The sequence below is a fragment of the Thamnophis sirtalis genome, unplaced genomic scaffold, assembly GCF_051295495.1.
Source record: "Thamnophis sirtalis isolate CommonGarterSnake01/CBP01778 unplaced genomic scaffold, rThaSir2_p1.2 scaffold_2, whole genome shotgun sequence".
Lineage (NCBI taxonomy): Eukaryota > Metazoa > Chordata > Lepidosauria > Squamata > Natricidae > Thamnophis > Thamnophis sirtalis.
The window spans coordinates 69797936-69811105 of NW_028261382.1; the positions used below are offsets into that span (position 1 = coordinate 69797936).

The following is a 13170-nucleotide window of genomic DNA, read 5'->3' on the forward strand; positions in this document are numbered from 1 at the left end:
CACAATGACAAACTAGAAATACAAGTCTACAGAAAAACCATCCACACAAACCAAGGGCTCTACTACCAAAGCCATACCCCAACCTCCCACAAGAGAAACTATGCAAGAACTGTATTTAGAAGAGCACAGACTCTCTTTAGCAACCCCGATCAGCAGAAAAAAGGAAATATACAAGTTAATTCCAACAAAATGGATATCCATACAACTTTATCAAAAGGTGCCTGACCACTCAATCCAATATAGCACAACCAACACAAGCCCCAAAAAGAATAACACTGCCATACATAAAGAACATTTCAGAAACCACTAACAAACTACTACCACCACACGGAATCAATGTGGCACACAAGCCAACTAAAGCCCTTCAAAACACCCTAAGCAAATCAAGAGACCCAGCAGCCCCAGAAGAAAACACATTACATACACTGTAAGGACTGCAACAACCCCCCTGCAGGACAAACAGGCAGAAGACTGGCAGAAGGCATCCATGAACACCAACTGGCAGTCAGGAGACATGATGAAAACACGTTCAGTCTCCGGTGTGGGGTGTGGGAGGAGTCACTGAATGGGTATTGTTACGGCTCAATTGCCTGGAGACTGAGATAAATCTGAGGATACTCCCTCTGTTCCTCCTTGTGACTCTCCTTGTGACCTCAGTCTTCGGCCTAACAGGAGCTATTCAGTGACTCACCAGGAATTTTTTTTTCTAGTCTTTATTCAGTTCCCTGCTGCACAAGGCCAAAGCCACAGCAGACCTGGATCCTCCTCGGGCTCCTAGCCAGAACCCCACCACTCCTAGCACTAGTGGCGGGAAGAAGCAGCAGGGCCCCTTTCACAGGCCCCAGGTAGAGAAGGAGGAGATCCCCACTCCAGACCTTTTTCTTGGAGGTCCTCAAGTCCCAGTGGTCCAAGCCAGGTTCCTTTCCCACCCCAGGGATAAGGATCGCAGGTTTTATAACCTCAATGCATCTTTCACTCAAGGCTTGCAGGTTCCTGCCGTGGACACCCCAGTGGCAGCCTTGGCCTCCGCCTCCACAATGGTAACAGGAGATATCTCTAGCTGCCTGAAGGCAGAGGACAGGAGACCGGAGCTGGAAATGCGTAAGACCTTCCAGGCTGTCTCATGGGTGACCAAGGTGGCGGCGGCCGCATCTTTCTTTAACAGGTCCACCCTCTTATGGTTGGAGCAGATCCGGGGCAGGACACACGCATCAGACGTGAGGCTGCTATAGGACATCATGAAATTGATGGCGGCAACCCAGTTCTCGGCAGACGCTACCCTGGATGTGGTAAAGTATTCCTCCAGGACCTTGTCATCCTCAGTGGCATCCAGATGTCTCCTATGGCTTCGTCACTGGCAGGCCGAGTTCCGGGCAAAGTGGCACCTGGCGGAGGTGCAGTATACAGGCGACAAGCTGTTTGGACCCTCATTGTACCCCATCCTTGTCGAGAATAAAAACAAGAGGAAGACCACTGGGCGGCGCCTTACTCCTGGAGAGCCTCCTACCGACCTCCTACCGACCACTGGATCAGGACACCCAACAACAAAGGTACTCTGCTCCCAGGTATTCCAGACAGAGGGACAGGCAGTTCTCCAGGGATAGGTATAGGGCCCAGCAGGCTGGCAAGTGGCCCTTTCGAGGGGGGGCGGCCGTTCCTTTTGCAGGGGTAAGTGATTCGGGATCAGATCACCCCATCGGCGGTCGCCTCTCTTTCTTCCCAGACTGCTGGGAGGGCATCACCACGGATGCCTGGGTCCTCCAGACCATCAGATCGGGACTCCATCTGGAGTTCCGTTCCCCCCCCCCAGTAGATTCCGCACTTTTCCCTCCTCCAAGAACCCGGTCAAGCGCGCCCTCATGCGCAAAGCTATTCTCCACCTTCTGGAAATTAGTGCCATCGAGCCAGTTCCGGAGGGGGAAAAGGGGTCAGGGTTCTATTCTCACCTTTTCCTAGTCCCTAAGAATTCGGGGGGTGGGGGTGGAGGGCCATCCTAGATCTCAAACTCTTGAACTCTAGAATTGTCTACCGGAAATTTAAGATGGCTTCCCTCAAGTCCATCTTGGAAGGGGTCCTAGCCTCCATTGACCTCATGGAGGCCTATCTCCACATCATGATCGCCCCTGATCACCGCAAGTTCCTCAGGTTCTCATACCGGGGCGCTCATTACCAGTACAGAGCACTTCCCTTTGGGTTGGCCTCTGCCCCCAGAAACTTTACCAAGGTGATGACCACGGCTGTGGCCCACCTCCATTCCTTCCCGGTTTGTCTCCACTGCTACCTTGACAACATCCTTGTGCTGGGGTTCTCGATTAACTTCGAGAAGAGTCACCTTACCCCCTCCACTAGGCTTCAGCACCTAGGTCCCATAATTGATTCAGTGAAGGGTAAGGTTTTTCTATCCCAGGAGCGCAGGAACAGCATCGTTGAATTGGTTCGGGAGATTCGCAGGATTCGATCTGTTCCCATAGCTCTTTTCTCCAGGTTCCTCAGGAAGTTCATATTTTGCATCGGGATCATCCTCTGGGCTCGCCTTCACGCCAGAGACCTGCAGTGGTTCCTCCTCCCTGACCAGAGGAATGGGACAACCAACGCAAGCTTCAAGGTCCTAGTGACCCCTCAGGTACTTCTCTCCCTTCACTTATGGAGGTCTCCCTCCCTGGCCAAAGGGTCTCTTTTCAGGGAACCGGACAGGCTGGTCCTCACCACGGATGCAAGCCTGTTCGGCTGGGGGGCTCACCTGCAGTCCAAGTTGGCCCAGGGCCGGTGGACATTGACGGACCTGTGGAAGAACATCAACTGGCTGGAGCTCAGAGCAATCCACCTAGCCCTTCGCCAGTTCAAACAGATGGTCACCGGGAATCACATCTTGGTTCTGATGGACAACGTGGCGGCAAAAGTCCACGTAAACAAGCAGGGAGGCACTCATTCCATGGCTCTACGCGACGAGGCAAAGCGTCTGGGAAGCTGGGTGGAGCGGAACCTCCTATCGATCCGAGCGGAGCACATCTCCGGAGTGGAGAACCAGCAGGCGGACTGGCTCAGCAGGGAGCCAGTAGACCACGGGGAGTGGCAATTTCATCCCAGCATCTTCACACAGATCTGCCAGAGGTTCGGCCATCCAACAGTGGATCTCTTCACCTCTCCGTCAAATGCTCAGGTTCCGAGTTTCATATCGCGGTTCCCAACCCGGAGGTCAGTGAACACCGATTCCCTATGCTGCAGATGGCTGGCAGGTCTTCTGTACGCCTTCCCTCTGCTCCCTCTCGTCCCCGGGGTTGTGAGGAAGCTAGTGGTAGAGAGGGCAGAGATCATTCTAGTAGCCCCTCACTGACCATAATGACCCTGGTTCGCGGATCTTGTGGAATTGTTGGTTCATCCTCCTTGGCCACAGGAGGAGATGGAGCTGTGCCAGGGGAGTCTGATCCACCCAGACCCAGAATGGCTCAATCTGACCGCTTGGCACTTGAGCGGGAGCAATTGAGAGTAGCGCAGATCTCCTGTAGAGTTATCAATACCCTTGAGGCTTCTAGGAGAAGATCCACTACCTGCATTTATGACGCGACGTGGACTGCCTTCGCTACCTGGTGCCAAACCAAACAGGTAGAGCCTTCAGCAGCCTCCGTCCCTCAAGTACTGGACTTCTTTCAGGATGGGCTGGCTAAAGATTTGGCTCCCAAGACCCTCCGCAGACAGGTATCTGCTCTAGCCACTATCCTCCGGGGGGAGGGCTCCCAGTCCCTGCCCCAGGTTCCAGTCATTAAAAGATTCCTCAAGGGGGCGGCCAACCTTCGGCCTCCAGTGGTCCACCAGTTCCCCTCCTGGGACCTGCCCACGGTTCTCCAGGCTCTCCTGGAGCCGCCCTTCGAACCCCTTAGGGAGGTTAGCCTTCAACTCCTCACTCTCAAGGTGATCTTCCTCGTGGCAATCACCTCTGCCAGAAGGGTGTCCGAGCTTAATGCTCTGTCCTCTATGGCTAACCTCTGCACCTTCCACAGCAACAGGGTTGTACTCAGGCTTAACCCGGCCTTCATGCCCAAGGTCAATTCCCCCTTCCACAGGGGTCAGGAGGTTATCCTCCCGGACTTCTGCGCATCTATCTCAAGCACACAGCCCCCTTCAGACGGCCGGAGGCCCTCTTTGTCTCCTTCCACCCCTCATCCCGGGGCGCCAAGGTCTCCCCTACCACCATCAGCATGTGGATTAGGTTAGCCATTTCCAAGGCTTACGAGGCCCGAGGCCTATCTATCCCACAGGACATCACGGCTCATTCCACTAGAAGCACTGCCATTTCAGCGGTCTGGGCCACCCAGGCACCCATCAAGGACATCTGCAGGGCTGCCGCCTGGTCCTCTCCTTTGCCCTTCATCAGACACTACCGGCTAGATACGTATGCCAGCCGAGGCATCCTTTGGGAGGTGGGTCCTTCAGGGTGTCTTGGACACTCAGGCCCAATGATCCCTCCCATGGACATCTAGCTTTGGTATGTCCCATTCAGTGACACCACACCTCGGAGACTGTCAGTTTGTCCTACCTGAACTGTATGTCTTAAGGTTGGTGTGGGAGCAGTCACTTCCCAGCCTTCAGGCGCCAGTGCCGGGCCTGAGTAGGCAACTACAGATCACCCGGGGTCCAGGAAGGGAAGCTGTTGTTGTTTCTCTGTCTCTTCCCTTCCAGGTTTTTCTTCTTCCGAACCATCGGTTTATCTGGAGAGTCACAAGGAGGAACAGAGGGAGTGTCCTCAGATTTACCTCAGTCTCCAGGCAGTTGGGCCGTAACAATACCCATTCAGTGACTGCTTCACATAGACAGACTTTGCCATAGTTTCAATTATGAAACTGGGACCATCCTAGATTGGGCCCACTCCAACAATGCCAAGGAATTTTTAGAAGCCTGGCAGGGTGACAAATTGGCTATCAATAGACACGTGGACATAAATAATATCTACAAACTATGCAAATGAGACAATCAACAAGCCAAAAAGCTCTAAACATCTCTCCAATAGCAATCAACTTTCGGATGAGCACAGATTAACACCAAGATTAACACCGGACCAACAATCCAGAAGTAAATAATACCCCAATCAAGGAACTGCCAAGCATACTGTAAACAGCCCAACCAAGGAACCTCTAAGACCACCCCCACCAACGCTGACAGGGCAAGGCATTAGAAGGGGGGATCCAGTGGGATCATCTGCTCTCAGAATTCCCCAGTCATGTTTGTTTAATGGCCCTGATATTCAAATTGCTGCAGCTCTAGAAGACTGCTCAACTCTTTGCCCATCATCCCATCGTCATTGCATCCTTGACACAGGTGAGAGAAACTTTTTCAGTGGCTTCCAAGAAACTCTCACCTCACTCCTAGGAACTGCGGTTGTTCTCCTGGCGCACTGGTCTCTGTCTCCATCTTCAAACTATCAATGTGTGCTATGGAAATTACAGTGGCTGCCACATACCAGGGTAGCCCCATGAATGAACACACTGCCAAGAGGACTCCAACCCAGAACAAGTCCAAATGGTAGCCTGCGGCTTTCTAAAACAAAGAGGGAAAGGCAGTGTGAAAACAGGGGAAACCAAGGCAAAAACACTGACTTTGAGAGCTGTAAAGTGTGCTGAAGTTTTTCTTTCTCCAAACCCAAAATCACTATACCAGAAATATACTTCCAAATTTATTTGTATTGGCCATTTGGGACATGCAGGGACGTGACTCAAATACACAACCTATCATAATATGAAGGGAAGCAGAAGGAATGAGGAAAACTCTTCTGAGAACTCATTAATTAGCTCTGCCAATGGTGATTGTCTAGCTGAAGAGGCAAAGTAACAAACAAAATTAAAACATTTCCTTGGTGTGCACAATATGTTGGTAAGCTATTATATCCAATCAATACAACATGCCATAGAAAGCCAACTGATGTTAAAATTAACCCAATTGGACTCTGTTTCAGCTGATCTTTCTACATCATGCCAACTCTTTTGCCTCAGGTCTGGATCCTTGCCCAACATGATAGAAATGGGGTTGATCAGCATCCCACCTTTCTTTGTGTTCCAATTCACAATAGTAGTGTGCAAGAAGACAGAAGAAAAAACATACCTTCAGCTTGTGTTCCTTCCTGTTCACAATCACGGCTGTAATTTGCTGATCCATGAAGATCAGGATAGTGACCAAAAGAGCCGGAAGTGCACTTGCCAAGTAGACCCACCAAGGATTTTTTCCAAAGGGGAACACAAACCACCCTCGATCGAGGCGGGTGGGCTAGAAGTAGAATTCAGAAAGAGCAGGTTACCCAAGAGACTCACACAATAAGGAGGTTTTATGCTCCCTCTTATGTGCCGGCTCCTATCCTCAACTAGCTCCTAAGCCAGAGGTCTTCAAACTTGGCCACTTTAAGGCTTGTGGACTTCAACTCCCATAATTCTCTGGGAGAATCTCCAGCCAGGGAATTCTGGGAGTTGAAGTCCACAAGTCTTAAAGTGGCCAAGTTTGGGGGCCTCAGCTATACACAGCTCAGAACACACATTCTACCACGGGCAGAATTTCTCTCTTCCTTTAACGTTTTTGACACGAAAAGCCCTAATGCCTCAAGAGGAATGTTTCCTAAGGCAACCAGTGAAAGATGGATCACTCCAAAACAATGCATTGTTCAGAAACCCATATACCATACTGCACAGCCAGGCCTTTGCCCACGTGAAGCAGATTGGAGCCTTTTTTAGCTAAGGTGTAGCATTCAGTTATTTACCTTAAATTCTGTAGGCACTTGCAGTTTTGGAGTGTTCAGCCCACACAAAACATCAAGACCAACAAACATTAGTATGGACATGAAGATAGAGAAGTCACTAATAAGTTTACGGAACTAGAAAGAAGGAGAGAAAACACATGTGTACGAGAAATAGCTATGTTAGAATGTCAGCTGGAGAAGAAAAGAGCTACATGCAATCCTTTTGCCGTCAGAGAGAAACACGGAGCAACCTTTTACCAACACTACTTTCAGTCCAGCCCTAGTAGGTATTTGATACCACCAGAGCCTCCTCTGACTTGGCTGTGAAATTAGAACCGTGAACTTCTTTATGCTCCCCTTCAGGGGAAAGCAAGGGGGGGGGAGGAAACACGGCCTCCTTGGGAATGGCTCCACAACCCAGAAAAAGCCCAGCTCTGCTGTCGCAATTTGCAGAGACACAGGCCAGTTTCTCCCCTTGGCCTCAGGCCTGACAGTTTTTGAACCTCCTGGACCCAACAGTGCATTCATTCCCCACTTCCCCCAGTTCACTTTCAAGTAGGACCTTGAGGCTGTAGAAAGCTGAAGCTACTAGAGAAAGCAATTCAAGGAACAGGAGACCGGAGCAGAGAGAGGAAAGGGTGTGTCAAAACCTAGTTGGTTATCCAAACCTTAATGATACTGGGCACATGCAACTTGGGAGTATCCAGTCCAAAACAAAAATCTATTCCACAGAAGAACAAGATGGAGAAGACAATGGAAAAGTCAGCAATTAGGCTCCTGACCTAAAAGTGGAGGGTTGAAAGGGGAAAAAAAAGAACAAGTTATAGGGCACTACGGAATATTATTTTATGTCTTCTGGGAGAGGAAGACCTTTTTTGAACAGCTGACACCCAAGACATCGTTTGGAGAATCTTACCTTGGTTGGAAAATAGCGACTAAACTTGAACTTTTTCAGAGTCAGAGTCATGGAATATGTTCCAAAGAAGAGAATGAAAGACATGAGGGCCAAATCGGGGACAAATTTACAAGACGTCCCCACCAGACTTCCTCCATATTTCAGGCATTCCTTTTTGCTCAACTGAGTCCAGTCCAGAACTGTTACATTAATAGGATTATACTTGAAGGATAAGAAAATAAACCATATTATTCAGGTACTGAAGAATAAAACTAACAAGTAAGTTAACTCCTACACATACAAGAGATACAAGCCTGCTAATTCTTTTAAATATTATATATAACAGAATAACAGAGTTTGAAGGGACTTCTAAGTTCTTCTAGTCCAATTTCTTCTTAAAAGCCTCCAGTGATAGGAACCCCACAACTTCTGAAGGCAAGAGATTCCATTGGTTAATTGTTCTCACTGTTAGGAAGTTTCTCCTTAATTCCATGTTGCTTCTCTTCTTGATTAGTTTCCATCCATTTCTTCTTGTCTTGTCCTCTGGTGCTTTGGAAAATAAGTTGACCCCATTTTCTTTGTGACAATCCCTCAAATATTGGAACCCTGCTATCATGTCACCCCTACTCCTCCTTTTCACTAGACCAGACTCCTGCATATATGTATTTATATATCTCCATATTACACATATATTATATATTTTTTTAAAACAGCCAAAATCATAGCTGGTGATAGCATTGTTAAGATGAAGAGAGTGCTTCCCATAGGTTATTTTCCCCTCCAAAAAAGGATAATGGGGCAGATAGAAGACATCTTTTAAAAGTAGATTTTATGTTTAAAAGTACCTATTTTGTAATTTTAAGCTGTGATTGTTAATGTCTCTGGAAATTTTTGTAAAATTCTTCTCAAGATTAGCAAAATTAATTTTCAACTCTGGAACAAATTGGACTCTTTTAAAGGAATGCAATTGATCCGAGTAATCTCAATGTTTTGGAGGTTCTAAGCCAAAGATCCAAGAATCCACCCAGTGAATGCAAAAACAATCACCAACTGGCAGTAAGAGCCAGGACTCAGCCTGGTAATTTGGAATTTATAAGCCCCCATAACACAATCCCATAGGTATGTATTCTCAAGTCCTCTTGCATTCAATGCAGTTTACTTCCAGCCCTTATATAAGAATTGGAGCCCTGTGCATTTTCCAGAAGACACCTGACGATTGGGTATCAAATTTGAAAGGGGAATCATGATACTTGATTGCTGGCCTTGATCAGTTGAACAATTGCTCTATAGACTCCTGTAGATGGAGATACAAATTATGAATCTGGCAGGTCTCTGTTAGGGATAGCAAACAATGTGTGTTTGGCATAGAAGGGGGTTTCCAAACGTGCCAATTTAAGTATACTTATCAGGAAATGGATGAGAAACAATTCTGATCATTGCCATTAAACGGTCAAGATTGATCACTGGAGCGAAGAATTGTTCTCACAGCTTTAAGAAGTTTTAACTGATGTTGCTTGAAGCCTCTTTGGGCAGGTTAGATCAGAGATGGACCAACATTTCAGGCCTAGGACTCATTTAAGCTGCCACCCAACACTGATGAGAAAAGAGAGCAGTGGTGAAATTCAATTTTTTTTACTACTGGTTCTGTGGGTGTGGCTTGGTGAGTGTGGCAGGGCAAGGACACTGCAAAATCTCCATTCCCTCCCCACTTCTGGGGAAGGATATGGCAAAATCCCCATTCCCTCCCCACTCTGGGGCCAGCCAGAGGTGGCATTTGCAGGTTCTCCAAACTAAAAAGTTTTGCTACCATTTTCCAGAACCTGTCAGAACCTGCTGAATTTCACCCCTGAAAGAGAGGTACTGTAATCAGTTTTTGCTCTTGCAGTTATAATGCTAAACAAAGATATACACAGCATTTTGGGTTGGTGGGTGGGAAGAAAAGACAGAAAAAAACTTACCATAGAAATATTAACATTGTTTGGTACCAATGGAACTGAAGCATTGAACAATGTTGTATTTGCTGCAAAAAAGGAGTTTGTAATTATTAAAAAATATATTAAGAAAAAATATTACTCCATAATACACCATCATATTTTTCGTTTGAACTTTTCGAAAAATTCTCTTTTAGTGTTAAAGCAGAACCAAAATCCATATATTTGGCTACACCTATTACAGAGGTCTCATCGGCTTCGTTTTGATCACCATCTCACCATCCAACCATCCAGAAAACCACTGTTGCAAGTATTTACAGAACTCTTTGAGCTTGTAATCCAATGAAAAGAATTACATCCCCACTGCTTGTAAATAAACAGCTGCTTATATGAACACTTCGATAAGCTACAATGTTGTTCTGATACTAATTTCTGCAGAAACATCTCCCTAATTAACCTAAGATGTTTCTCTCTTTCAACTGGGATCCCAGAAAGCAAGGAGGAGGAGGAGGAGGAGGAGGTGGCATTCTGGAGGCACAGAAAATGCTTTGGAACATACCCCAAACAGGTATCTTCCCTTATGCCTGAGCATACCTAAAATGTTGATATGTGTCAGGAGCGGATTCCAATTTAATCCAAGGACAGAATTCATAGCTAGGGTGGATCCTTCCTGCATATTACTTTCTTCTCCTGATATTTTTGGTGACAATCAAAACCCACTATACAGTAATATAGAGACACCTCAACCTACACCAGTGTGACCTAATCCTAGTTGATGGAGATTCTCTCTCTGGTCACAGAGTTCTGAGGTGGATCATTCGGTGGTGCCACCTGAATAGCACAAGGACCCCTTCAGGTCTCATCACTGGGTGTTGTGCTTATTATTTTTAACATGGACAAGAGTCCTTGCTTACTTTCCATTGCCTGAATATAACCTCTAAAGGCCTGGGCCTTGCTCAGAGCTGCTTTACAGGGAAGGCAGAAAGTAGCAATAGCAATAGCAATAGCAGTTAGACTTATATGCCACTTCATAGGGCTTTCAGCCCTCTCTAAGCGGTTTACAGAGTCAGCATATTGCCCCCAACAACAATCCAGGTCCTCATTTTACCAACCTCGGAAGGATGGAAGGCTGAGTCAACCCTGAGCCGGTGAGATTTGAACAGCCGAACTGCAGAACTGCAGTCAGCTGAAGTAGCCTGCAGTGCTGCATTTAACCACTGCGCCACCTTTGGCTCTGAAAGTGCCAACCTTTCATTTGCATGATGAAAGGCCCACTAACTTCCTCACTAGTAAGGTCTGGCTAACTCTTCTCTCTGCCCTCAGCTCACAGAAATGTGCATGTCTCTTGGATTTGGAGGTCACTGATCATAACTCTCCGCACTGACATAAAAACAAAAAACCCTGGATACATTTTCTAATTCTTCATCTGCCGTCTCTAGCTTTTTCTAGAAAAAGATCAAAAGTGGAGCAAGCAGGACACATTTCATGTGACATGCACATAGACACTCCATATTAAGCCATAGTACAGAATCGCTAAAAGGAAAAGCACAATAGTATCTACTGTTTTGAAACACCATTCTGGACGGGGCTGCACTACCCTAGACAGACCCAGTATGCAACCTGTGGTTTCTCCTGCCTGAAGAGCAGGTGGTGGTCATGGCTAGGTCTTTGTTCATGTTGTACACCAGTTGTTCCTTTACTGGTGAGGCTCTGCATGCAGCCACTCGTGCCTTAGTCATCCCTCGGATGAATTACTGCAACATGCTCTACAAGGGGCTGCTCTTGAAGAGCATGTGGGAGCTACAGCTGGTGTCTAGTACAGCGGCATGCACAGTCCTGGGGCCTCTAGGGTGGCACAAAGACCCCTGCTGTTTTGCAAGCTGCATACCACTTTGCTTCTGGGTTCAATTCATGGTGTTGATTGTTACCTTTATACTAGCCCTAGGCAGTCAGGGTATCTGAGGAGCCATCTCACACAAATGGGATTACTTCATCCCACTCAGGCCAGCGGAAGAGGCTACAGATCCCATCCGCTGAGGAATTCTTCACTGTGGTCCCTACCTTGTGGAACACTCTACCACCAAAGGTGAGAACTACTCCCATCCTTTTGGCCTTCCAGAAGGGTAATAAAAGTTGGTTTGGCTAGTGTGAGTTGCACGGGGAACCTCTGGATTTATCCAGGTCGTTTGTCTGGACTGTTGTTGCTCTGTAGGGGGGGACCCTGGCCTGAGAGACACAAAAGCAAAAGCAGCCAGAAGCCTCTCTTGGGCAGGCTCCCTTTTTCTTTGAGGGGGCTGAGAATAAGTCCCCCAGTTTAAGGAGCTTAGGGAATGGTCATGCTGGCCAGGAAGGCAGGGCACGTTGTGGGTCTCAGCTATCCAGGGCATGGCACTTGGTGGGACCTCGAAAAAGAGCCTTCTTCCCCAGTGATAAGACTGGCACCCATCTTGTTGCTTTTCACAAGGTCTCAAAGACATGGGTTTGTCAGCAGGCCTGGGGGATAAATTTGTTTAACAAATAAAGTAGAGTAAATAAACGGAAAACCAGTGCTTGACACTGCCCTCTGCCTATGGCAACTTGGAGCAGGTCAGGAAAGCTTTGCCAGTTGACAGTTTGGAAAGAATCTTTCATCAGACTAAACAGGTTTTGACTTATCTGCAGAAGTTGTATTGAATTTCCCTTTTGATGCCAATAGGTTAGGCTGTGACAATTGATTTAATCATTTTTTTCTGGAGGCAAACAATGTCCACATAATTAATGAAGGAGAAGCAGTTGTTGGGTTAGAGTCAGATTTCTTGCTGCAGAGAAGGTACTGAATTTCAGAGGAAAAATAGGAAGAATTGGACAAAAGTGGAATAATTCTTGCTATCGATTCCAGGTTTTTTTTTAACGTTGCTTCTCCCTACAACCAGAAGCTTTTCCAAAAATAGACCTATTAGGGTGGCCTTCACTAATAACTTCAAGTGTAAAATAATTAGACCTTGTACCGGATGAACAATGCTTTTTTAAAAGGCTGATTTAATGCTTTATGCAGATTGTGTATGCTAAAGTAGAAATAACAATAATTAAAAAAATAAGAGTATCAAATATTTAATAATCTTAATATTTATAAAATGATACTCACTTGAGAATGAAACCAGCCAAATAGAAGGGTGCAGCAGAGACAAATATGGTATAAATAAGTTACAGTAATCCAAAACGTTGATTTGCAAAAATAAGAGTAATAAAAAAATTAAGAGGTCTTAAAAGACTATTACGGATACTCCCCAGTGGTATCTAGGAGGGAGATTGAGAAAATTGGTGCAGTAGCACAATAACAGCCGCCCCTTTTGTGGGTCAATACAAACATGTACAAAGGAGCAGAGCTTCAATCTGATACTGAGGCTACATCAAGACCTTTTTATTCCCCACTCTGAATGCCACTTACGGAAAGGTGAGAAACTTAAATGGGATTCAGTTTTAAACAGCTGAAATAGAGGATAGAAAACATTACAGCTATTTTAATCCAGATAGAAGCTAAAGCATAGAAGCTATTAAAGATAGAGCATTTCAGAGACTAGTTCTGGGTTCTTCACAGCCATTGAGCACACATGTCCAGACCACAGGAATTCCTGACAAAATATCAC

General features: G+C 46.6%; 1 protein-coding gene across 1 annotated transcript in view; it reads right to left on the reverse strand.

Moving 5' to 3' along the window:
• Positions 1-13170, reverse strand: part of SLC4A5 (solute carrier family 4 member 5) — a 104740-nt gene that overhangs the window by 19672 nt on the left and 71898 nt on the right. Inside the window, exons 16-21 of the mRNA XM_087705962.1 lie at positions 9572-9633; positions 7635-7835; positions 7387-7500; positions 6740-6853; positions 6094-6255; positions 5354-5532 (exon numbers count right to left, since the gene is read on the reverse strand). Coding sequence (XP_087562088.1) covers positions 5354-5532; positions 6094-6255; positions 6740-6853; positions 7387-7500; positions 7635-7835; positions 9572-9633 — 832 coding nt within the window. The remainder of the gene's footprint in view (positions 1-5353; positions 5533-6093; positions 6256-6739; positions 6854-7386; positions 7501-7634; positions 7836-9571; positions 9634-13170) is intronic.